A 23,721-nucleotide genomic window follows, 5' to 3' on the forward strand; every position below is an offset into this window, starting at 1 on the left:
CCCAATAAAGTCTCTTGCTTTGTCAGCATGTGTGTCTCCTCAGACAATCCATTTCCGAATGTTAGACAAGAGTTCACTCTTGGGCACTGGAAGGGGTTCCTCTTCCTGCAACAAAAGTGTTAAAATGAATGTGCCATGTTCTTGGTCATGTCCAACTCTTTGCGACCTCATGGACTATAGCTCACCAAGTTCCTTTGTCCATGGAATTTTCCAGGCAAGAATACTGGAGTATGTTGCACTTCCTCCTCCAAGGGATCTTCCCAACCCAGGGATCGAACTTGAGTCTCCAGTGTCCCTTGCATTGCAGGCAGATTCTTTACCCACTAAGCCATCCGGAAAGCCCAGCCTTGGGCATATTCCATTTCATTTTTTTCCCAGTATATTTTTGTGGTAGATTCTTAGAATGGGATTCCTGAATCAAGAGGTATATGCGTATATTTAACTAGACTCATTAAATAACAACTCCTCTGTTTTTTCCTCCCCATAGCCCATGGTAACCACAGGGATATAAAGTTTTTCAAAAACCACAAAACAGAAACCCAAAACTGATGGGTATCTTTATCCTTATATCTGTGGCTTTGAGCTTTCTGAATGATATCAAGATAACTTTTCAATAGACAAGCTTTTTGAATCAAAGTTTATTAATCTTGTTTTGCTTTAATTTTTTCTCTAAGTCACAAAAGTTGGAGCTCTTACAGAAATTTGGAAAACAAAGATACAAATATAAAAGTAAGAATCATGCAATTCCACCAGCAGAAGATTACCAGTAACCATTTTGATACGTTTCATTCATTCTTCCAAATTTTCTTATTCATTCTTCTGTGTGTTCCAGAGACAGCCCCATGTAAGGTCATGTAGTAGGTATATGCATACAGATATGTTTATATATGGGGCTTCCCTGGTGGCTCAGCAGTAAAGAATTGGCCTGTAATGCGGGAGCTGCAGGAGAATGGGTTCGATCCCTGAACCGGGAAGATCCCCTAGAGGATAGGATAGCAACCCACTCCAGTATTCTTGCCTGGAAAATCCCCATGAACAGAGGTGTCTGGTGGGCTACAGTCCATGGGGTCGCACAGAGTCAGATACGACTGAAGCAACTTAGCACACATGCACATGTTTATATGTGGCTCTCTGTCTGTTGTGTGATCTGTAATGATAAAGGTAGGATTACACTGCAAATGCCTGCTTTTTAAAGTATTTTAAAATGGCTATCAAATATTCTTCAAAAACACTCGCTATTAGAATGAACATGTATGAAAATCTCATAACGTTTTAATTGTTGTATATTTACGGTGTTTCTAAATTTTTGTTGTTAAGGATCCATTTTGTGTATAAATCTTGTCTGAGAAGTTTATTTTCTTAGTGTTATTCCTAGAAATGGGTTTCTGGGTCAAAGGATGTACTCGTCTGTATCAGGATTCACTGTTCTATTATTTGTGGTCTCACGAGTTGGAGCATGTACACAGATTCACACATTCCCCTGTATGTATAAAGTTATTTTATCTTCTGCGTCAAATTCTCTTCCCCTGAGCTATACCCCCTGTTTTATCTTCTAATCATAGAAGAGCAGTCACTTACATCAACTAAAGAAATCATTTTATTCACCAAACATTTGTAGCAATCTTTTGTCAATAGACCAGGATGAAACCTGAAGATTAGACTGAGACCAACTCTGTCATTGTTTAGTCGCTGAATCGTGACCAACTCTTTGTGACACCGTGGACTGTAGCATGCCAGGCTCCTCCCTCATGGGATTTTCCAGGCAAGAATACTGGAGTGGGTTGCCATTTCCTTCTCCAGGGGCTCTTCCTGACCCAGGGATTGAACCGTGTCTCCTGCTTAGCAGTGAGCCACCAGGGAAGCCCGAGGCCAACTCTAGATCACAGTTAATTAATATGCTTAACTCACCCTTAGGAAATGAGATGATTTGGCTCCATTCACGTTGTGGCATATTCCCTCTCACTCAGCACGTTCAGTGGAGGCACCACTGGACCAGACTTGTAATTTCAGTTCAGTTCAGTTGCGCAGTTGAGTCTGACTCTTTGCAACCCCATGGACTGCAGCACACCAGGCTTTCCTGTCCATCACCAACTCCTGGAGCTTACTCAAACTCATGTCCGTCTGCTGGAGTCCAGCTCTGACAGCCAGGGAAACGCTGAAGGGATGAACGGGGTCAGAGGAGAAAATGATCCAACCTCTCACTCAAAGCACTGGGCTGCATGTTTATTTTATTTTTGACTGAGCGACTCACATATTTGGTGATGGTCTTGATACTCCAGTTATTTAACATAATTGGAAACAAATTGTTTTGCAAAATGAACTTTGTAGACATTGAGGATAACCAGTTAAAGCAGTAGAGTTTGAGGTGCAAAAGTTCCAATATTGAAAGCAGATTCCCTAATTTCTTAATTATAATGGACCTAGTACAGATGGTAAAGAACCTGCCTGCAATGCAGGAGACCCGGGTTCAATTCCTGGGTCAGGAAGACCCCTGGAGGAGGAAATGGCAACCCACTCCAGTACTCTTGCTTGGGAAGTCCCATGGACAGAGGAGCCTGTCGAGCTACAGTCCATGGGATAGGAAAGAATTGGACGCGACTGAGCGACTAACACTTATAACAGTATAAATGAGTTTTCCTCCACGCATATTGATTTCGAAGCTCCTTGAAAGCAGAAGTCTTTCTCCCTAGATTTATGTGGGATATTTCATTCCCTATTGCCCATGAAGACCTTCAGAAGAAAGATAATGTTTTTTATCCCATGTTTTGGAGAGTCTGAAACCCATAATCTGTTTGGACAAGTCTTAACTGGATACCTGTTTTATGCCAGGCAGGCCAGTGCTGGGTGTTCAAGAGGAGAGATGTTGGTCTTGCTTTAAGAAGCTCACTCCTCAAAGCAAGGGAAGAGTGACCTCAGAGTATGGCAGGTGGATGCCCGGAGGCTCAGGTTTTCCTCGAAGGAGGCAGACAGGGGTTTGACGCCAGGTAGAAATAAATTTGAACCTGGGCTCCCCAACTTCTTGATTCTTAGCTTCTCTGAACTTCACTTTCTTCTTATGAAAATGAGAACATCAGGGGTCTGAGGTAAAATCGTGCATCCGACGCCCTTAGTACACTTAGCAGGTGACATGCGAGGTCACCTTAGTTGCCACTATTTTTCCGAGGGCTTGGGGAGGGGTTCCGCTCTCAGAACCAGTTATGACTAATTGGGTAGGGCTATCACCGGGAACAAAGGGGAACAGATGTGTGCCATCTATTTTCTTTTCTTTTTTTTTAAATAAGTTTATTTATTTTAGTTGGGGGCTAATTACTTTACAATATTGTAATAGTTTTTGCCATACATTGACATGAATCAGCCATGGGTTTACATGTGTTCCCCTTCCTGGACCCCCCTCCCACCTCCCTCCCCATCCCATCCCTCTGGGTCATCCCATTGCCCCAGCCCTGAGCATTTGCCATCTATTTTCGACACGGAGCACCTACGTGAACCTCTTTCGGCCTCGCGAGGCCCCTTGATGCCCTCCACCAGATGAAGAGCCTGAGGACGGGAGGGAGCGGGGGTGGGGGGCTTGCTGAGACGCAGCTGCAGCCTGGCTCCCCTTTCCCACCGCTGTTGCTCGGTCTTTTTTTTTTTTTTTTTTTTTTTTACCAGAAGCCACTCTGGGACCTTGAGCAAGTCTTGGCTCCCCTCTGTTTCCGACTGGCGGTGAGTAGTGGATTGTAGGAACAAGGGACAAAGACAGGGAGGCCAAGCTTTAGGGACATCTCAAGTTTTTAAGATCCTTCCAGTCCCTCCCTTTCCCCTACGTCTGCTCCCGTCAGACGCCCAGGTGAGCTCCGGGAGGGGAGGGGCTCGCAGGTAATGATAACAGCAACGGCGCACTTAAGGACTCCGCGACCCGACGAGCGCTAAACGCCTTTCCTGCGTAATTCTCCGCTAAGCCCGGGTCGGATTCTCCCTGTGGGCCGGATTCTCCCTGTGGGCCGGGCGCCCATTCGATGACCAAGACGCAGAAGTCGCGACGGCCTGCCGGCGCCGCCCCTGCGGCTCCGCCCGGGCGCTCCCGAAAGGGAGGCCGGGGGCGGGGCCGGGCGGGGCGTGGGGAGGGGGTTCGGGCCCGGCTGGGTGACTACACTGGCCGGCCAGACCGCTCCACACTTGCCTCCAGCCGACGGGTCTGATGGCTCCGCTGCCTTTGTGCCCGACGGTAGGGCTGTTGCTGCTGCTGCTCCTGGGATCTGGACCCGGGCTCAGAGCAGGTGAGTGAAGGGACGAGCCCCCATGCGAGGACCCAGGGTTTCCTGGGACTCCTTCAGTCCTCCCCGGGGTACTTGGAACTCTGCCTCCCCACTCATCCGCAAGAACTCCAACTCCCCAGCCCTCCCAGGGGACCCAGGAGGCCTACAGCTCCCGGCCCCCCTTTGTGTAGGCCACCTGCACATTACTTCCTGGCTTCCTGGGAGACCTGTGTGTCCCCCCTCTTCCCCAAAAGCACCTGCCTCAGTCACCCCTTCCAGGGACCCTGAACTAGCACAAACCTTCTCAGGGGGTCTCAATGCCCTCCCCAGACATCCCCTCTGTCACCCTCTCCAGTGATCAGACCTCCCCATCACCTGATTTGGGGTCCTGTGAACCCACTTTTCTCTCCGCCTGTCCCTGGGGTCTGCGGTGGGACCACCAGGGAGACACCAGAGGTTAGAAGGAACAGGGGGAGAAGGGGCCTAACCCTACCTGGAGCCAGGGAAGGTGATGTCTCCTTCTCACCCACTCCTGGGCATCACCCTTGGAGAGATCCCCTCGGCAACCTCCCATTTCTAGGTACATGGATACCAGAGGGAAATATGTGGTCATCACAAGCACAGAGACACACAGACATAGACCACCACCAGCAACATCTGGGCACACATGTGTTGGGCTCACGGACGGCCTCACATACATGCTGCATGCGTGCTCAGTCACTTCAGTCATGTCTGACTCTTTGTGACCCCATGGACTGTAGCCCACCAGGCTCCTCTGTCCATGGGATTCTCCAGGCAAGAATACTGGAGTGGGTTGCCATGCCCTCCTCAGGCTCACACACGGACACAAAGACACACTGAGGGGAACGTACACACACACACACATACACTCAGGGATACTGAGACAGTCCCATATGAGCACACACACACATACAGAAGCACACACACAGAATCACATGTGCACACACATGCACACATACACACATGCCCACCCTCAGGCCCATAGGAAGCCTGGGCAGCCTTGGCACTCCCAGCAGAGGCTGTTGTGGGCAGACAGAGCAAACAGCCCCCAGAATGACCTGCCCCACCTAAGTTGGCATAGAGGGAGTGTTTGCCTTGGTTACAAACCCAGCGCTGGGCATCCACCCATGCTAGGGTTCTCCCTAAGGCTGAGCCCCGGACCCTGAGATGCCAGAGTCGGGGTCGAGTCAGGGTAGGGGGACCTCTGGGGACAGTTTTGGGGTATGGGTTTGGAACTGGGGTCTTTTCAGATGTGCTTTTTTTTTTCTTTTTTTTTTTTAAGTTTTTATTCATTTATTTTTGGCGGGATCTTAACTCCCCAGCCAGGGAATTAAATCATGCCCCCTGCAGTGAAAGAACAGAATCGTAACCACCGGACCACCAGACCACCAGGAAGTTCCCAGATGTGCTTAGACTGGAAGTGTTCTATGGGGCTTGGTGGATCCAGGGGTCAAGGGACATTTTCTGAAAGCCCACTCATGCCAGGGGATCTGGGGCTCCTAGGGCAGAGATCTGTCCAGGCTGGAGGGTCATTGCCATGAGCAGAGAGTGGCACAGGGTGACAAGGGCCCCTGTGGTCAGATGGCAGGGAGGCAGATTCTAGAAGGAGGTGATGAGTGAGCTAGGTGAGGAGGGGGTCAGGGCATTTGCTATGTAGGGTGTATGTGACTGTGTGGTGGGAAGTTTAATTGGAGGAATAGAAAATGATGAGTGGGGTCCACGTGAGGTTCATGTTGAGAGAGGGCACCGGAGTGGTGAGAGGGTGGGGTCCTGCAGGGCCTCTGACTCAGTGAGGACCCTGAGCTTTACCTGGAGGGGGTTGGGAGGGAGCCTGGGGAGGTTTCAGGCAGAGATGTGGGCAGCTAGGAGCAACACTGGGCAAGTCCTGTGAGGGTGAGGGCTGGTCATCCAGAGAGGAGGGCAAAGCTTTTAACTCTAAACTTGTTTTTATGTTTTGTTTCTATTTAATTTATCTCTATCCCCCTAGATGAATATGCTCCCTTTTCTACTGAGAAAAAAGAAAATTGAGGGGATTCCCTGGCTGCCCAGTGATTAAGAAAGACTCTGAGTTTCCACTGCAGTGGGCCTGGTTCAATCCCTGGTCAGGGAACTAAAATCCCACATGCTGTGCCTTGCGGCCAAACAAAACCAAAAAAAAAAACCAACCCAACAACAACAAAGGAAATTGAATTTGAATTTTGACCTGGATTCTTCAAAGAAAAGTCAGCATGATAAAATCTTGTTCTAGATTTTAAAAATGTGAAAGGGAGATGATTAAAGATACTGCAAATCTCCGGATTCTCAGTCCTGGAGCTGTGGGTGTAGAGTGAGCTCCCAGGGGTCAGACCGGCATGGGAACAAGTTTCTGTTCAGCAGGTCACCTGCGCTGGGACCTAGGATGGGTCCTTTTGTCTCTCCTAGCCTCACTCTCTCCATCTGTAAACGGGAGAATAGCAGCCCGCAAGACAAGGAGATTGACAACAGATGTTGCCTGTAGATTGGGGAACACGGTGCCTGGTGCCAGGTGAAGCTCAAGTGATAGCTTCTCCGCGCTGTGGCTCTGATTGTGTGTGTGTTTTCTACTTGTTGACTGTGTGCAGCATGTGAGATCTTAGTTCCCTGACCAGAGATTGAACCCCTGCCCCTACACTGGAAGCACAGTGTTTTAACCACTAGACCTCCAGGGAAGTCCCTGATTGTGGTTTTTGACCAAACACCAGAGTGGACTCTTGGACCTCACCAGAAGGAGGAGTGGCTCTGGGATTCTCTGATGCCCAGTTGCTGTGGGTTTGACTGCCCCTGACCCCGAGCCGTGGACTCCTCGATGCCCCTTAGCTTTGTCACCCCAGGCCTCCTCTTCTGCTGCTATTGGGCAAGGAGGAACTGCTGGATTGAGAGTCAGAAGCCCCTTCTCCCCTCACCCCCCTGCCGTTCAGGTCATATCTTGTATGCTAGGTGACTGGAGGGGTCGTACTTCCCATCTGAGCCTCTTCTTTCTCCCATGTGAGATGCAGGGGTTCCAGTCGCACCAATTGTGTCCTGCTATGGGCCACAGCAGTATGAGGATCCAGAGAAATGGCTGGGATGGGGTCACAGGGCCTCCCTGTGTGGCAGGAAGCTGTGCCCAGGCAGTGAAAATAAGAGGAGATGCAAAGAATCTGGAAGGCAGTGGTGAGGGGGTGGGGGAGGCCCCTGTAGAGGATGGCAGGGGCCCTGTTTGGTTCATCTCTGATGTCCAGTGCCCAGGACAGGCAACTGGACAGACATTTGATGCACAACCCACCATCTGACTGTGTCTGAAGCTGACATGGGCAAAGGATTGAGAATGAGGGCATTCCAGGAAGAGGGACCAGCCAGTGCAAAGGCCTAGAGGTATGATTGTTTTTCAGATACCGTGGTTCTGTGACCTGTTTTCTCCTTCACGGCTGCCTTGAAGATATTGATAATAATAGTTAGAGCTCATTGTGTGCTGGTAATTTACATGCATGATCCCATTCCATTCTAGGGAGTGAGGTCCCCTTACTCCCCTGTTTTAAGATGAGGAAACCAAGGCACAGAGAGTTTGAGTGGTCCACGGTCACACAGCTGGGAAGAAGGAGAAGCAGGATTCAACATGGAGATAGTCATCCAGAGGATGAGATGGTTGGATAGCATCACTGACTCAGTGGACATGAGTTTGAACAAGCTCTGGGAGACAGTGAAGGACAGGGAAGCCTGGTGTGCTGTAGTCCACCAGATTGCAAAGAGTCGGACACAACTGACTGACTGAACAAAAACAAGTCATCCAGATACATTTCAGGCTAGTGCCCGTCCCCAGGCCAGGACAGCCCCCACCTTCAGCCTCTAACTTTTGTCTCCCCACACCCCTCTCAGCTCCCCCGAGGTCACATGTGCACCGACGTGGACTCATAGGATTGGCTGGGACTATTGACTGTGTTGGCCCTCGCCCCGCCTTGGTCTACTTGAAATATGGCTGCTTTTGTGGTCTGGGGGGCAATGGCCAGCCCCAAGATGCCATTGACTGGTGAGTGCATGCTGGGGGCTTAAGATCCCCACCCCCTGTGGTGGTTAAGGCTTATGAGGAAATACCCCAAACTGAGGTTGGGATTTAGATACAAAGCCCCCAGCAAATGGTGCTCCTTGCAGGCAAAGGGTCTCCCGGGCAACATGCCCATGAGGCCAGACCTTGGTGCCAGCTGTCCCCTAGTCTGGCTGCGGGGTGATTACTTTAGCTGAAAAAAAAATCATACATCACTGATCAGACTTATTATGCACCGGAACTGTCCTGAGAGCCCCTTTGAGTCCTCACAACAACCGCATTTCAGAGATAAGGAAAGTGAGGCACAGAGAGATCAACTTGTCCAGGGCCACATACAGAGTGAGGGGTGAGGGCTTGGATTTGAGCCCAGGCGGCCTGACTGGATTCACACCCCTGATCACTGCCTTCTGCTGCTGGGTGAGAAGGGCCTGTTCTGTGCCAGGCTGTGAGCTTAGACCTTGCCACGACCTCCTCTCATTTGCCACCACAGCCACGGCCATCCGATGGTGATTCCTATTTTACAGACCAGGTCCCACAGCCACTCATCCATTTCCAAAGTGGTCAGGGGGCAAAATGTTGATTGTCTCTTCCGGATCTTGGAGGATGTAGTTGTCACTGACAGGTCTCTATCCAGCCTCATGTCTCCAAGGCTCCTGCTGCGGGCCCTGCCCTTCCTCCCACACTCTGGTTGTCTGGTTCCTGCACATCTCTCCAGACGTAGCCCCCAAGGCATCACCCCCTCTTGGAAATCTTCTCTGAAGCCTAGCTGGACCTGGCATCCCCTCTGGCTCCCAGGATCCCGTCTTCTGCATCCTAGTGTTTCTCGCTATACCCATGGCATCTGGCGACTTGTCTGCCTCCCTGTCCTGGGGATGGGGGCTGGTGCTTGGGCTGAGACCTAGAGCAGGAAGAGTGGGCAGGAAGTTCTCCCAGGCAGAGGCAGACTGGGGGCAAATTCAGGAGGCAGGGAGAGTATGACTGGAAGGGACCAGCATGGCTGGAGCTCAGAGGCTCAGAGACTGAGGCAGACAAAGGCCAGACTTGAGCATGGCAGAGAGATAGAGATAGGGCAAGACACACTGGGGTCAGTGGAATTAATTCCCAGGACGGGGATTCTCAGGGACAAAGCCTGGACCAGAAGATGCTGTCCCCGGTGGGTCGTTATTCGCCTGAAGTTATGACACAGGAGGATGGCCAAGGGACCATCCTTGCCCTCACCCACCCTCGATCTGTCCATCTGCCATCCACAGGTGCTGTCATGCGCACGACTGCTGCTATACACATGCTGAGAACTCTGGCTGCAATCCCAAGTTGCAGCCCTACTCCTGGAATTGTGTCAATCAGAGTGTCGTGTGTGGTGAGTTCCCAACATAACACCCAGCAGCAGCCGTTGGCTGGAGCGTAGAGGGGCTTCCTGCTGTAGGCGAGGCCATCTCTCCCATCTGCCCCAGTCTCCACCATGCCCTATTGTCTCTCCGACATTGAGGCCAAGGGTCAGTTACTATAGTTCATTTCTCCTGTGCTGTTGATTTTGTTAAGGAAAAGGAGTATTTCTGTCAAACCTAGGAAAACAGAAGGTAGGTCCAAAGGCTGAATGATTTGAGAAAAATAGGAGTGGTGAGCGAGCCCATTTATTTATCAGAATGAAGAGTATGCCTGTGTCTAATGGATCCCCTTTATGTTAGCACTACCGGCCCCAAGGGATGTCTGAGTTTGAAGACCCTGGCCTGTGGCTGACAGCTTGGTCTGTGATTCAGATTCTGTGATGTCACCAAGCCCTGATCTCTTGGGGCCTCAGTTTCCTCACTGGTAAACTGGGGGCGGAAATCAAGCCAGCCTGTGGTGAAGATGAAGTGACAGTGTCATGGCATTTCATGCCTAATAGATGTCATTAATGGTCTGTTGAAGAAATGACCCAACACAGAACCTCCGATGAGCAAGACCGTGCACAGTTTCATGGGGCCCAGGATTTAGGGGAGGACATGAACACAGTTCTGAGTAACCCTGAACGCCCCCAAGAGAAAGTGATTTCTCTTTCAATTTTCTTTTAATCTTTCTAATTTCTTGAAATTAGGAGAAAGTCAGTTTTAATTTAGCTAAAACATCTGTGGGACCCTCCCTGATCCTTTTGAACAGAGAGAGTAGATTTCTGGCTTATAACGTTATTCAAAAACAGTTCTATTCTTAAATTTAATTCTGGCTTTAAAAAATCCTTCATATCTATCCATCTATCATCTGTCTGTTTATCTATTACTTCTCTTTAACCACAAGCAGCATGTATTTAATGAGGATAATTGTAACATTACCTGATACCACTGTACATTTTACATGACCAGCTACCTGTAAAGCTGAAAGAAAAATAAACCTGTGGTTAAAAATATTTTGTCCCTCAAGGCAATCTTACTGGTTTTCAAAACAAACCAATAATAAAAGGAATGAAGTATTTGTTTTTAGAATTATCTTCTGATGGATGGTGTTTTCCATTTACAGTCTCTGTTCATATAAATTTAAAAAGCCAAATCAAGGAAAGAAACAGGATGTGAATAATCGTACAGGCACGATGTAGATAAGGCTGGGATTTGAGCAGTGAGACTCCAAGTTATCTGAGGAGCTAGAAATGAAACACACAGACCACGGGCTCCATAATTTTTTTTTTTTCTTTTTACTCTTAACTGAGGATAAGCATAGCATAAAATTAACCATTTTAGAGTGTATATTTCAGTGATATGTAATACATTCACAGTGTCCTCCAACCATCACCTCTGTCTATTTCCAAAACATTTTCTTTTTAATTTATTTTTGCATGTGCTGGGTCTTCGCTGATGTGCGTGAACTTTCTCTAGTTATGGCAAGTGGGGGCTACTCTCTAGTTGTGGTGCGCAGGCTTCTCCTTGCGGAGGGTTTTCTCGCTGTGGAGCAGGGCTCTAGGCCGCGTGGGCTTAGTAGTCATTTGACTCGGGCTTTGTTGCTCCATGGAATGTGGCATCTTCCTGGACCAGGGATGTGGCCCTGCAATTGGCAGGCAGATTGTTAACCACTGGACCATCAGGGGTTCCCAAAACATTTTCATCAACATCTCCCCAAAATCACGTAAGTGCTCAGTTCCTATTCCTCCTCTTTCTGGCATTTGGCAACCACCAATTTGCTTTCAATCTCTATGGATTTACCTATTCTAGATGTTTCATATAAATGATGTCATACAGTAAGCCTTTTGTATCTGACTTCTGTCACTTAGCATCATGTTTTCAAGGTTCATTTATGTTGTAGCATGTATCTGAACTTCATTCTTTTTTATGACTGAATAATATTCCATTGTAAGTATATACTACATTTTGTTTATCCATTCATTCGTTGTAGGACATTGTATTGTTTCTGAAACTGTTCACCTCAGATTGGGACTTGAACCCACATGCTGGGACTTGAACTCAGCCAAAACCCAGTTTGGAACTTGAACCCCCATGAAGTGAAGTGAAGTGAAAGTTGCTCAGTTATGTCCAGCTCTTTGCGACCCCATGGACAGTCCGTGGAATTCTCCAGGCCAGAATACTGGAGTGGGTAGCCATTTCCTTCTCCAGGGGATCTTCTCAACGCAGGGATCAAACCCAGGTCTCCCACATTGCAGGTGGATTCATTACCAGCTGAGCCACAAGGGAAGCCCAAGAATACTGGAATGGGTAGCCTTATCCCTTCTCCAGGGGATCTCCCTGACCCAGGAATCGAACCAGGATCTCCTGCATTGCAGGCGAATTCTTTACCCACTGAGCTCACATGGCTGGGACTCAAACCCAGCCAAAACCCATGGTACCTGGTTTCAGGACCTAATGAAGCTCAGGTTCTTGATGTCTCATTGCAGAAAGAACTCAGTGAGAGACAAAGTGATAGGTGAGAAGTGGATTTATTCAGATTCAGAGGGAAGCACACTCCACAGATGTGGGCCATCGCAGAGGGTGAGTGTGGCTGCGAAATGTGGTGTGATTGATTTTTATAGGCTGAGTAATTTCACATACTAATGAGTGGGAGGATTATTCCAACTATTTGGGGAAGAGGTGGAGATTTCCAGGATTTGGTCCACTGCCCACTCCTTGGTCTTTTGACGGTGTCTTGGAACTCTCATGGCACCTCTGGGTGTGTCATTCCACTTGATGACTGAGGATCAAGGTCTAGTCTTGTCTGCCATCTTGGTCCCATTTGATTCTAATCGGTTTATCTTGTGTCCTTGGGTTATGTCATTCTTCCAAAAGTTGTGCCCCGCCCCTTTTCCTCCTGTTACATTTCCACCTTTTGACTACTGGGAATAGTGCTGCTGTGAACATTTGTGAACAAATATTTGTTTGAATACCTGTTTTCATTTCTTTGGGGGCATATACATAGGAGTGAAATTGTTGCGTCAGGTGGTAATTCCATTTTACTTTTTGAGGAACCCTTCCGTGGTGGCTCAGATGGTAAAGAATCTGCCTGCAATGCAGGAGACCTGAGTTCGAGCCTTTGGTCAGGAAGATCCACTGGAGAAGGGAATGGCTACCCACTCCAATATTCTTGCCTGGAGAATTCCATGGACAGAGGAGCCAATGGACAGAGGAGAATTCCATGGGCTATCATCCATGGAGTCACAAAGATTCAGATATGACTGAGCGACTAACAGTTTCACACCATTTTTTTCTATAGGCACTGCACTATTTTACATTCTCATTAGCAATGTATAGGGGATTTCTCCACAGCCTTGCCAACATTTGCTATTTTTCTTTTTATCTATTATTTAGTGGAGATAATTAGTGTATCTCATTGTGATTTTGATTTGCCTTTTTCTCATGACTAATGACGTTGCACATCTTTTCATGTGCTGGTTGGTCATTTTTCCATCCTCTTTGAAGAAATGTCTATTCAAGTCTTCTGCTCATTGAGCAGTTTGTCCTATTGTTGTTGAATTGTGAGAGTTTCTTATTCTGAATACTGGACTCTATCATATATGTGATTTACGAAAGATTTCCTACCATTCTGTTGCCTTTTTATTCTCTTGATAATGTGTTTGGTATACAAAAGCTTTAATTTTGATAAAGCCCGATTTATCAATTTTGTCTTTTTTATTTTGGGGCTGCACTGGGTCTCAGTTATGGCAAGTGGGCTTCTCCAGTTGTGGTGCGTGGGCTCCGGAATGCCCAGGCTCAGTAGTTGCAGGCTCCAGAGCACGTGGTCTCTCTAGTTGGGGTGTGCAGGCTTAGTTTCTCTGTGCCATGTAGGATCTTAGTTCCCCAACCAGGGATCATGCTCACTTCCCTACTTTGGAAGGCAGATTCTTAACCACTGCACCACTAGGGAAGTCTGAATTTTGTCTTTTGTTGATTGCGTTTTTGGTGTCCTATCTAAGAATTTGTTACCAGATCCAAGGTCATGAAGATTTACCCCTATATTCTTCAAACAGTGTTATAGTTTGAACTCTTTTATTTTTAAAAAAAATTTATTGAATTATTATTGATTTACAATGTTGTGTTAATTTCTGCTGAACAGCAAAGTGACTCAGTTATATATTTTTTTTCAATGAACTCTTAACTTTAGGTCACTGATCTACTTTGAGTTGGTTTTTGTCTGTGGTGGGTGGTAGGAGTCCACGTTTATTCTTTGGCATGTGGATATTCAGTTGTTTCAGCACCATTTGTTGAAGAGACTCTTTTGTCCTCGTTAAATTGTCTTGGTACTTTTGTTGAAAATCACTTGGCCCTTAGATTGGTGTCATCTCTGAGCCTGTTTTCTTACCTTGAAGATGGATGTAGCAAAGATGAAAAAAAAGAGTTTATAATGTGATACTCTGATTGGATGAAGGTTGCTACTTTCTTACCTCCTCTCTCTTCCATCTCTCATCCTTATCTGAACCTCTCTCTGATCCCCACGGCCTCCACCTGAGAGAACTGAGGCTCCGGTGTGATTCTTCACTGAAACCCCAGCTTCTGCAGACTTGGTCTGGTCTAGAGGCAAGGAAGCCATACTAGGGGTTACATAGAAGGATATTCTTAGATACGCACAGACTCTTAGCCATGTCTTCTTAGTCTACATTAAGAGTTGGCACAGAGCAAAGCTGAATTAATATGGATACATTAATATGGAGTCCTTGATTCAGTCAATCAAGGACTGAAAATGCCCCAGACATCATCTCATCCAACTGTCTCACTTGGAATTGCAGGGAAAGAAGTGACTTGCTTAACATGCCTCCACTTCTGGGCATATTCTCTGTCCCCACACTGCCCCCTTCCATTGTGAGTGGAGAGGAGAAGTGGACCTTGAGTGGAAAATATGTTAAAGACCTTTCTCTTCTCCCTTCAACCTGCATGTTCTGCTACCCCTAACCATGTAAAAGGGCTTCCCAGGTGGCACAAATGGTAAAGAACCCCCCTGCCGATGCAGGAGATGCAAGAGATGTGGGATCAATCCCTGGGTGGGGAAGATCCCCTGCAGAAGGGAATGGCAACCCACTCCAGTATTCTTGCTTGGAGAATCCCATGGACAGAGGAGCCTGGTGGGCTATAGTCCATGGAGTCACAAAGAGTCAGACACAACTGAGCACACACACACACATACACACACAACCATCTAAAAATGATATTTGTGAAATACTTATTAGTATGTCAGCTACTGGGGCTGTGCCTATTTACAGAACTGCTTTCCCTGAACTGAATGAAGAGAACTAAAATATCTATTATGCATTTTTTGGCTAAAAATATTCTCTTATTCTGTTTGGAGATATTCTGAACTTAGCTGTTTGCTTAATTACAGGTGTGGCCCATTTTCCATTTATGGGCTTGACAAATATATTTTTTAAAAATGTTAAGCATATAATAATATTTACCGGCAGGCCTTTATTTTAAACTTAACCCTTGGGAGCTAGGTTTCCTTTTCAGTTTTTTATTATTCTTGAATAACATGAATCTGTTGGGCTTCTGAGGCCATAGAATAGTGAGACCAAGCCTTGTTTTTCAAAGGATTTTCTTGCTCAGGGAGAAGTAGGGAGCATAGAGGAGGGACAGACACTGGGTCAGAAGATGCTGGGCTGGAATCCTGGTACACTCCTTCCCAGCTCTGTGGCCTTGGACAAATTACTGAATCCCTCAAGCCACACTTTCCTTATCTGTAAAATGGGAATAATAACACTCTGGTGCTGGGTTTGTACAAGAATTGGAAATGATGTATGCCTTTTCTATATTCTCCCAACAACCATTATTGAGAATCTACTCTGTGCCAGGCTCCCTGGTGGCAAAACAGAGGAGCAAGGCTCTGTGGTTTAAAAAGAGAGCAGGAAAAAGTGTCCATGCCAATTGCTTTTATAAGTGCTTGTTGAAAAAGAAATCAACGAAGTACTATACATGAAAGTGAAAAATGAAAGTGTCAGTTGCTCAGTCATGTCTGACTCTTTGTGACCCCATGGACTACAGCCTGCCAGGCTGCTCTGTCCATGGAATTCTCCAGATAAGAATACTGGAATAGGTAGCCATTCACTTCTCCAGGGGATCTTCCTGATCTAGGAATCAAATCCAGGTCCCCTGCATTGCAGGCAGATTCTTTAGTTATACATACTACAACATAGATGAACCTTGAAAACACGATGCTCATAAAAGCCAGGCACAAAAGGTCACACGTTGTATGATGTCATGTATATGAAATTCCAGCCTAGGCAAATCCATAGAGACAGAAAGCATATAAATGGTTGCCAGGGATTCCAGAGAGGGGAACTGGGAAGTGATTTAGTAAATATGGGGTTTCTTTCAGAGTGATAAAAATGTTTTGTGATGATCGTACAACATTATCAATGTACTAAATGCTCCCGACTTGTGTGCTTTAAAATGGTAATTTGGGGGAACTTCCTTGGTGGTCCAGTGGTTAAGATTTTGCCTTCCGATGCAGAGAGTGTGGGTTTGATCCCTGGTTGGGGAGTTAAGACCCCACATGCCTCCAGGCCAAAAAACCAAAACGTAAAACAGAAGCAATATTGTAACAAATTCACTAAAGACTTTCGAATGGTAAATTTCATTATGGGAATTTTGCCTCAGTCAAAATGTATCCTCACACTAGAATGCTAGGAGTCTGAGAGATCTCACTGAGAAGATGCCATTGAAGCAGAGACTTGGGGAATGAAGGAGTCATAGGAAGAGGTGGTGGGAACAGCCAGTGCAAAGGCCCCGAGGTAGGGATGAATGTCTGGGTGGTTTGAGGAGCACAGGAGGAAGGTGAGGCTGGAGCAGAGTCACCCAGGGAGAGGGTGGTTGGTGATGATGCTAGAATGATGAGAACCAGGCTTCTCACTGTGCACAGCCTTCTCATTGCGGTGGCTTCTCTTGTTGCAGAGGGCAGGCTCTGGGGCACTCAGGCTCCTCAGCATGTGAGATCTTCCCGGACCAGGGATGCTGCAAGGTGTTGGCAGCTTTCCTCTGGGAGAGATGGGGAGTCAAGGAGCGTTCTGAGCAGAGGAGGAGCATAATCTATCTTATCTACCTTTTAACCAAACCACTCTGGTTGCTGCATGGAATATAGCTGGAGGGAGCAAGGGTGGGAGCCAGGTCCCCGTGTGAGGCTGTTGCAGGGATCTGGGTGAGAGGTGCCTTGGACAGGTGCCAGCTGTGGAGGTAGTGGAAGGTGGAGCCGGGGGACTCGCTCATGGATGGGGGAGGGAAGGAGAAATGGCTGGAGTGTTTGTGCCAGTCCCCCTGTCCTTAGACAGCTGTCCTTTAGCCAACTCTGTGGGAACAGTGCAACCTTGGAGCTTCAGTGGCTCTTTCCTCAGAAGTCCCTAGCCCACCAGGTCATGTTGCTCCAAGAGTGTGGCCCATGGAAATTTTACCAGTATGAGTGCTGGCTCCTGTACCAGCTGGTTCATCTACCAATTTTTATGTATTAGTTTTATCTGTCTGTCCATCTATCTAGTCATCCATGCACATACTTTTTCTAATTCAAACCTAATCCACATTTGTTGTGAAAAATCAAAATATTTCAGAAACATTGTAATGTAGGAAGTTAGGCTCCATCCACCAGCACTAACAAGCTTCTGTTGTTTGGCATGTTGTTCTCCTCCAGATTTATGCATGTATAAACAGACAAACAAGAACAAATAGCAGGACTTCCCTGGTGGTCCAGTGGTTAAGAATCTGCCTGCCAATGCAGGGGATGCAGGTTCGATCCCTGGTCCAGGAAGATCCCATATGCCCTGGAGCAGCTAAGCACCACAACTATTGAGCCTGTGCTCTAGAGCCCGAGAGTCACAACAGAAGGCACCGCATTGAGAAGCCTGCACACTACAACTCAAGAGTATCCCCTGCTTGTCGCAACCAAAGTTCATGCACAGCAACGAAGACCCAGCACAGCCAAAAATACATAAAATAAATAAATGCGTTTTTGAAAAGAACAAAAATTGGATCACATTACATACATCATTTTTTTTTTTTCACTTAATATTGTGTCTTGGACATCTTGGAACATCTAGGATGGCCTCATTCTTAAATATATATTTATTTTATTTATTTATTTTTGGCCGTGGTGCATCTTTGTTACTGCATGGGCTTTCTCTATTGCGGTGGGCAGGCTTCTTAATGCCATGCCTTCTTTTATTGCGGACCATGGCTCTAGCGTGTGTGGGCTCAGTAGCGGTGGCTCTCAGGCTCTAGAGCACAGGTTCAATAGTTGTGGCTCATGGGCTTAGTTGCTGCGTGGCTTGTGGGATCTTCTCAGACCCGGTGTCTCCTGCATTGGCAGATGGAGTCTTTACCACTGAGCCACCAGAGAAGCCCCTGCCTCATTCTTTTAAAGCCTGACAATCACCTGAGGCAGAGTGTCTCCATCTTGACACTATGGACATTTGAGGCTGGATCTCTGGTGTGGGGGCCATCCTGGGCATTGTAGATGTTTAGTAACATCCCTGGTCACTACCAACCAGATGCCAGTAGCGGACCCCCTACCCTCCACATGGGACAGCCAAAGAAGTCTCTAGACACTGCCGTAAGCCCGATGGGGGACACAGTGGCCCGCAGCTGGGAATGGCCAGTCTGTGGCACCAATGTACGTCATTTTGCAGAGACTGCGGTGGTTTATAAGGCTTTGTGCACCTGTGAGAGGCTTTTGCAGCATGGAGTCTTAGAATTGTAGGGTCAGATGGTGTATTTGAGGCACCCTTAGAATTTATACGTAGAAAGGGCTGGCGGGCAGCCTGAAATGGAGGTTAGAGGACTTGTCTTGGAGGAGTATTTACTCTGCAAGGGCATTTAAATAATGTAAATTGTGTTTATTGTAGAAGCTGGGGAGATGCTAAAAGGAGGCCTGGTGAAGATTAGGGAAGAGGAGGCCATCAAAGGCCCCATAAGCCACCGCCTCTCAGCACTGCCACTGATTGGTATAGATATTTTAAGTCTAACAAGTAATGTAAACTACATTCAAAATAGCGGCCCCTCACATTTGGTTAATTGCGATTGCGTTTTCCACGATGAAAGCACTGTATGGCTCAAAGTAGAAAAGTTTCAAATTACAACTTTTCCCACGAAAGTTTTGTGGGAAATAAACTCCCACTGACCCTACTCAGACCTCCATTTGATTAGTTTGCTGGTGCTGTTCTTGTTTTGTCTTTTTTTGAATGCATAACACATAAAAAATAGAGCAGTGTGTTTTGTATCTCTTAATTTTTCTTAAAGGTAAGTTGCTTCCCATGTCATTAACGGCAAAAAACATCACAATATTGTAAAGTAATTATCCTCCAATTAAAATAAATAGAGTGATTTAAAAAACTCTATTGAAAGAATAGATTGTTGTTGTTCAGTCGCCAAGTCGTGTCTGACTCTCTGCGACCCCACTGAACCGCAGCACGCCAGGCTTCCCATCCTTCACTATCTCCTGGAGTTTGCTCAAACTCATGTCCATTCAGTCAGTTGATGCCATCCAACCATCTTATCCTCGGTCGCCCCATTCTCCTCTTGCCTTCAATCTTTCCCAGCAACAGGGTCTTTTCCAATGAGTTGGCTCTTTTCATCAGGTGACCAAAGTATTGGAGTTTTAGCTTCAGCATCAATCCTTCCAATGAATATTCAGGACTGATTTCCTTTAGGATGGACTGGTTTGATCTCCTTGCAGTCCAAGGGACTCTCAACAGTCTTCTCCAGCACCACAGTTCAAAAGCATCAATTTTTCGATGTTCAGCCTTCTTTATGGTCCAGCTCTCATGTCTGTACATGACTACTGGGAAAACCATAACTTTGTCTATATGGATCTTTGTTGCCAAAGTGATGTTTTTGTCTTTTAATATGCTGTCCAGGTTTGCCCTAGCTTTTCTTTCAAGGGTCAGGCATCTTTTAATTTCATAAAAAGAATAGATATGTGTATGTATAACTAAATCATTTTGCTTTACACCTGAAACTAACATTAAATCAACTGTACTCCAATATAAAGTAAAAATGTTTTTTAAAAAAGCTCTATTTGGAACTTCCCTGGTGGTCCAGAGGTTAAGACTGTATGCTCTCAGTGCAGGAGGCCCGGGTTCGATTCCTTGTCAGGAAACTAGATCCCACATGTTGCAACTGAGACATGTGCAGACAGGTGCAGGTAGATTTATTAATTGATTGATTTAAAAATTCTGTCTTAAAACTTGGATTTGTAAGGGCAGGTGAGTCCTCTGAGTTGACACCCTATTCCCTTCTGGTAAACAAGCCAGGAGGCCTGGGATTAGGCAGAGCTGAACTGGGGATCAGTCCCCACACCCCTCCTCTGGATTTTTCTTCTGTAAGGTTGGGGTGCTGATGCGGAAAGCTCAGCTTCTCTGTACACCAGTGCTGAATCAAATCTTGGAGGCAGAATTTTGGGTGAAGTAGAGAAGGATAGGTTTATTGCTTTGTCAAGCAGAGTTGGGGATAGAGCAGGCTTATGCCCTCAAAACCCCCTTGGGAAGATAGTGAGAAGTTTTATAGTAATTGTCCAAAGAGGCAGTGATCAGCTCGTGGACATTCTTCTGGTGGGTTGTTGGTGAGGTAAGTGGGAGTTACCATCATCAACCTTCAAGTCCAACTAGCCTGAGGCGTATGGGCTTATGGGCAGCATACTACTGTTAACTTCTCCCACCTGGAAGCGTTTCAGTATCCGTTTCAGTATCCGAAAAATATCTCAAAGACATTCTTGTGTGGATCTGTTGATAGGAAAACAGGACCTTGCCCCAAGGCTGCTCTTGACTGTTTCTCCTTGGTCTCCCATCCCCTCCCTTCCCTAGTTAACAACTGCTTGAATCTGCCTATTTTAACTCAGGGAAGGAGTTGGAGGAACTCATGGAGAACTCATGGAGGCTGAAGGAAGGCTGTTTCCTATAATCAAAGAAATGAGGGACACAAAGGCCTTGTGCCCAGGAGCCCCAGAGGGGCTCTGCCAGTGGCCCTGCGCTGAGAGGACTGGGTCAGATGGGGACTACAGAGCCAGCCCTTCACATAACTGCACAGTTAACACAGGCTTTCATCATTTCGACTTTTTCCGTTACCATTTACTGAATTATAACCAAGACAATTTTTTAAAATTTTGTTTTGTTTTTTTGGCCACGCAGCATGGCTTGGGATATTAGTTTCCTGACCGGGGATCCAATCTATGCCCACGGCAGTGAAAGTTTGGAGCCCTAACCCCTGGACCTCCAGGGACTCCCCAAGGCAGAGTGTTTAAACACAGGCTCTTGGAGTTGGAGGTGTTCGTGTTTTGCCTTCCCTCTCAATAGTTTCCCAGAGTGTGAGAAGCTTAATAAATGAATTTAAGTGAGAAGGATTTTCCCTTTCAGTCCTTTGTTAATTTTTTCAATTAGGCAAGGAGGAAGTATCTATTGCATGATGATCTGACTGCTAGAGAGGGTAAACCTCTCTTACACTTGCTCATCTTCCTTTTTTAAAACTAAGAAACTCCATTCTGGGGCCTCATAGCCTTCAGGTGGGTAACAGCATTTAACTAGACTTTGATATTAGAACTTTATCTTCACTGGCTTTTTTTTTTTAGTCAGTTTTGTATATTTGTGGTAAAAGATTTTGATTTTCCATTTATGTCAGTGACTGTTTAGTGCAATTTAATACTATTTAATGTAATTAAATCATAATTTAATAATTGACTTACTATTAAAAATAAAGGGGATTTAAAAATATCCCTGATGGCTCGTGGTAAAGAATCTGCCTGCAATGCAAGAGACACGAATATTAACCTTGGGTAGGGAAGATCCCCTGGAGAAGGAAATGGCAACTCACTCCAGTATTCTTGCATGGAAAATCTCATGGATAGAGGAGCCTGGTGGGTTATAGTCCATGGGGTCACAAAAGGGTCAGACAAGACTGAGAGATTGAGCACATATAAAGCTATCATTTTGAAGTGGCCATGGGTCTGAGTTTGGGAAACCCTGTGTGTGGTCATGCTGATAAACACCTTTAATCAACTCAGCTCATTACAAGGTCAGAGGGTCTCAGGCCCCCTGCCTCCTGCTTGACATCCCCCAACCCTGCTCCTGCTCATCACTCCAGGTGCTGCCAAGCTCTCTGAATGTTGCCCTGAGACAGAAGCTGAATTTTCTGACTCTCATGCTTCATCTTGCTAGGATCTCTAAGGAACTTGTGCATTTTAAGAGGGGATCTTTAAGATTAGCTGGCAGCTTAAGGAGGTCAGCTGCAGCTCATAAGCACCTGCTGTATGCTCTACATTTTACTGACTTCATCTCTTTTCTGGAGAAGGCAATGGCAACCCACTCCAGTACTCTTGCCTGGAAAATCCCATGGACGGAGGAGCCTGGTAGGCTGCAGTCCGTGGGGTCGTGAAGAGTCGGACATGACTGAGCAACTTCACTTTCACTTCTCACTTTCATGCATTGGAGAAGGAAATGGCAACCCACTCCATTGTTCTTGCCTGGAGAATCCCAGGGACGGAGGAGCCTGGTGGGCTGCCGTCTATGGGGTCGCACAGAGTCGGACACGACTGAAGCGACTTAGCAGCAGCAGCATCTCTTTTCATTCTCCCAAGAGCCCTTAGAAGTAGGTACTTTTAGTATCCTCATGTGGACCCCGTGGAAGCAGCCTGGGAAGGATGAAGTGATGTGTCCAAAGGAATTATATCCATGGCTGAGCTGGCTACCTCCAAGCTCATGCTTTACTGTGCCTCAGGAAGAAATTTGGAAGGATTTAATAGTGGGTGCCCCCCCCCACCTCCACCACCCATTTTGTGAATAATTAAAAACCCACAGTCAAAGGCAGGTAACATATCCAGAGCTGTTATATCTTCTAGATTAATAGATACAACTTGATGATCACAAAATCTTTCCAACCCAAAGGAATGATTCTGTAGCAGCAAAATTCCCAAGGTAGAGGGAGATTTATCTTTGGGTGGCAGCCTTTGCATCTCTGTATAAAGTAGGCCCAAGATGAAAGGGAGAGAGGGAATATATAATTGTTACCTAAAATAAGCTGTTTTTTAAATATGGTATCATGTCATCTGCATATAATGACAATTTTACCTCTTCTCTTCCAATTTGGATACCCTTTCTTTTCCTTATCTGATTGCTATGGCTAGGACTTCTAATATTATGCTGAATAGAAATGGCGAGAATGGGCATCCTTGTCTTGTTCCAGAGTTCAGTGGGAAGTTGTTCAGCTTTTCACCACTGAGTATTATGTTGGCTGTGGGAACAAGCTGTTTTCTTGAAGAAGTATTTGAAAGAGACTTGGAGAGAAAAGGCAGGGAAGTGAAAGTGGAACCAACATTGATGGTGTGCATGTCTAGGGCCAAGCCCCTACCTGGCACTTTATATACACTTTCTCACCCAGGCTTCATAGTAAACCTGCAAAGTAGTGCCCCCATTTAAATGAGGACTTCGCTCAGAAAGTTCACAGTAAGATCACACAGAGCAGAGATCCAAAAAAAAAAGCCTGGATGGTTCCCAGGCACCTGCTGCTTATCTAACTGGATCCTCAAATGCAATAGTGTAATACTGATGCAGAAGAGCAGCTTTATAAACGGGCATACGGACTTTGGACTTCTCTGAAAACATTACCCTGGTGACTTCAATTTTGTTTTCTGTAAAATGGACTGAATGTCACCTTCCTTGGGAGTTGTCATGATGAAGGAGATCACTGTGGTGAAATGTCCAAGTGTTACCCGGATGCAGTTTATGACCCTTCCTGTTGCCAGCTTTACTAACTTCCCTTGTGTTTATCTTCAGGTCTCTGCAAATCCCTGTTCTAACTTCAGTTTCCCCACTTCTTCCAGAACCAACGGAGGACAAATGCCAAGAACTCATGTGCAAGTGTGACCAGGAGTTTGCTTACTGCTTAGCCCGAGCAGAGTACAACATTAAGTACCTCTTCTACCCCCATTTCTTGTGTGGGAGCTCTTCACCCGAGTGTGACTGACTAGCCTGACTTGAAATGTTTTTGCACAAGGGAATAAAACTCCTTGTTG

At 46.4% G+C, this 23,721-nt stretch overlaps 1 protein-coding gene across 1 annotated transcript; it reads left to right on the forward strand.

Moving 5' to 3' along the window:
- Window positions 1-4,180: 4,180 nt before the first annotated feature.
- Window positions 4,181-23,672, forward strand: LOC145530913 (group 10 secretory phospholipase A2-like). Its single transcript, XM_081552265.1, has 4 exons — window positions 4,181-4,259; window positions 8,133-8,283; window positions 9,549-9,655; window positions 23,530-23,672. The coding sequence occupies exons 1-4, from the start codon at window positions 4,181-4,183 to the stop codon at window positions 23,670-23,672; spliced, it is 480 nt and encodes a 159-aa protein (XP_081408391.1).
- Window positions 23,673-23,721: the final 49 nt, after the last annotated feature.

The sequence above is a fragment of the Giraffa tippelskirchi genome, chromosome 13 (assembly GCF_054371585.1).
Source record: "Giraffa tippelskirchi isolate mGirTip1 chromosome 13, T2T-mGirTip1v1.2.pri, whole genome shotgun sequence".
Taxonomy (NCBI): Eukaryota; Metazoa; Chordata; class Mammalia; order Artiodactyla; family Giraffidae; genus Giraffa; species Giraffa tippelskirchi.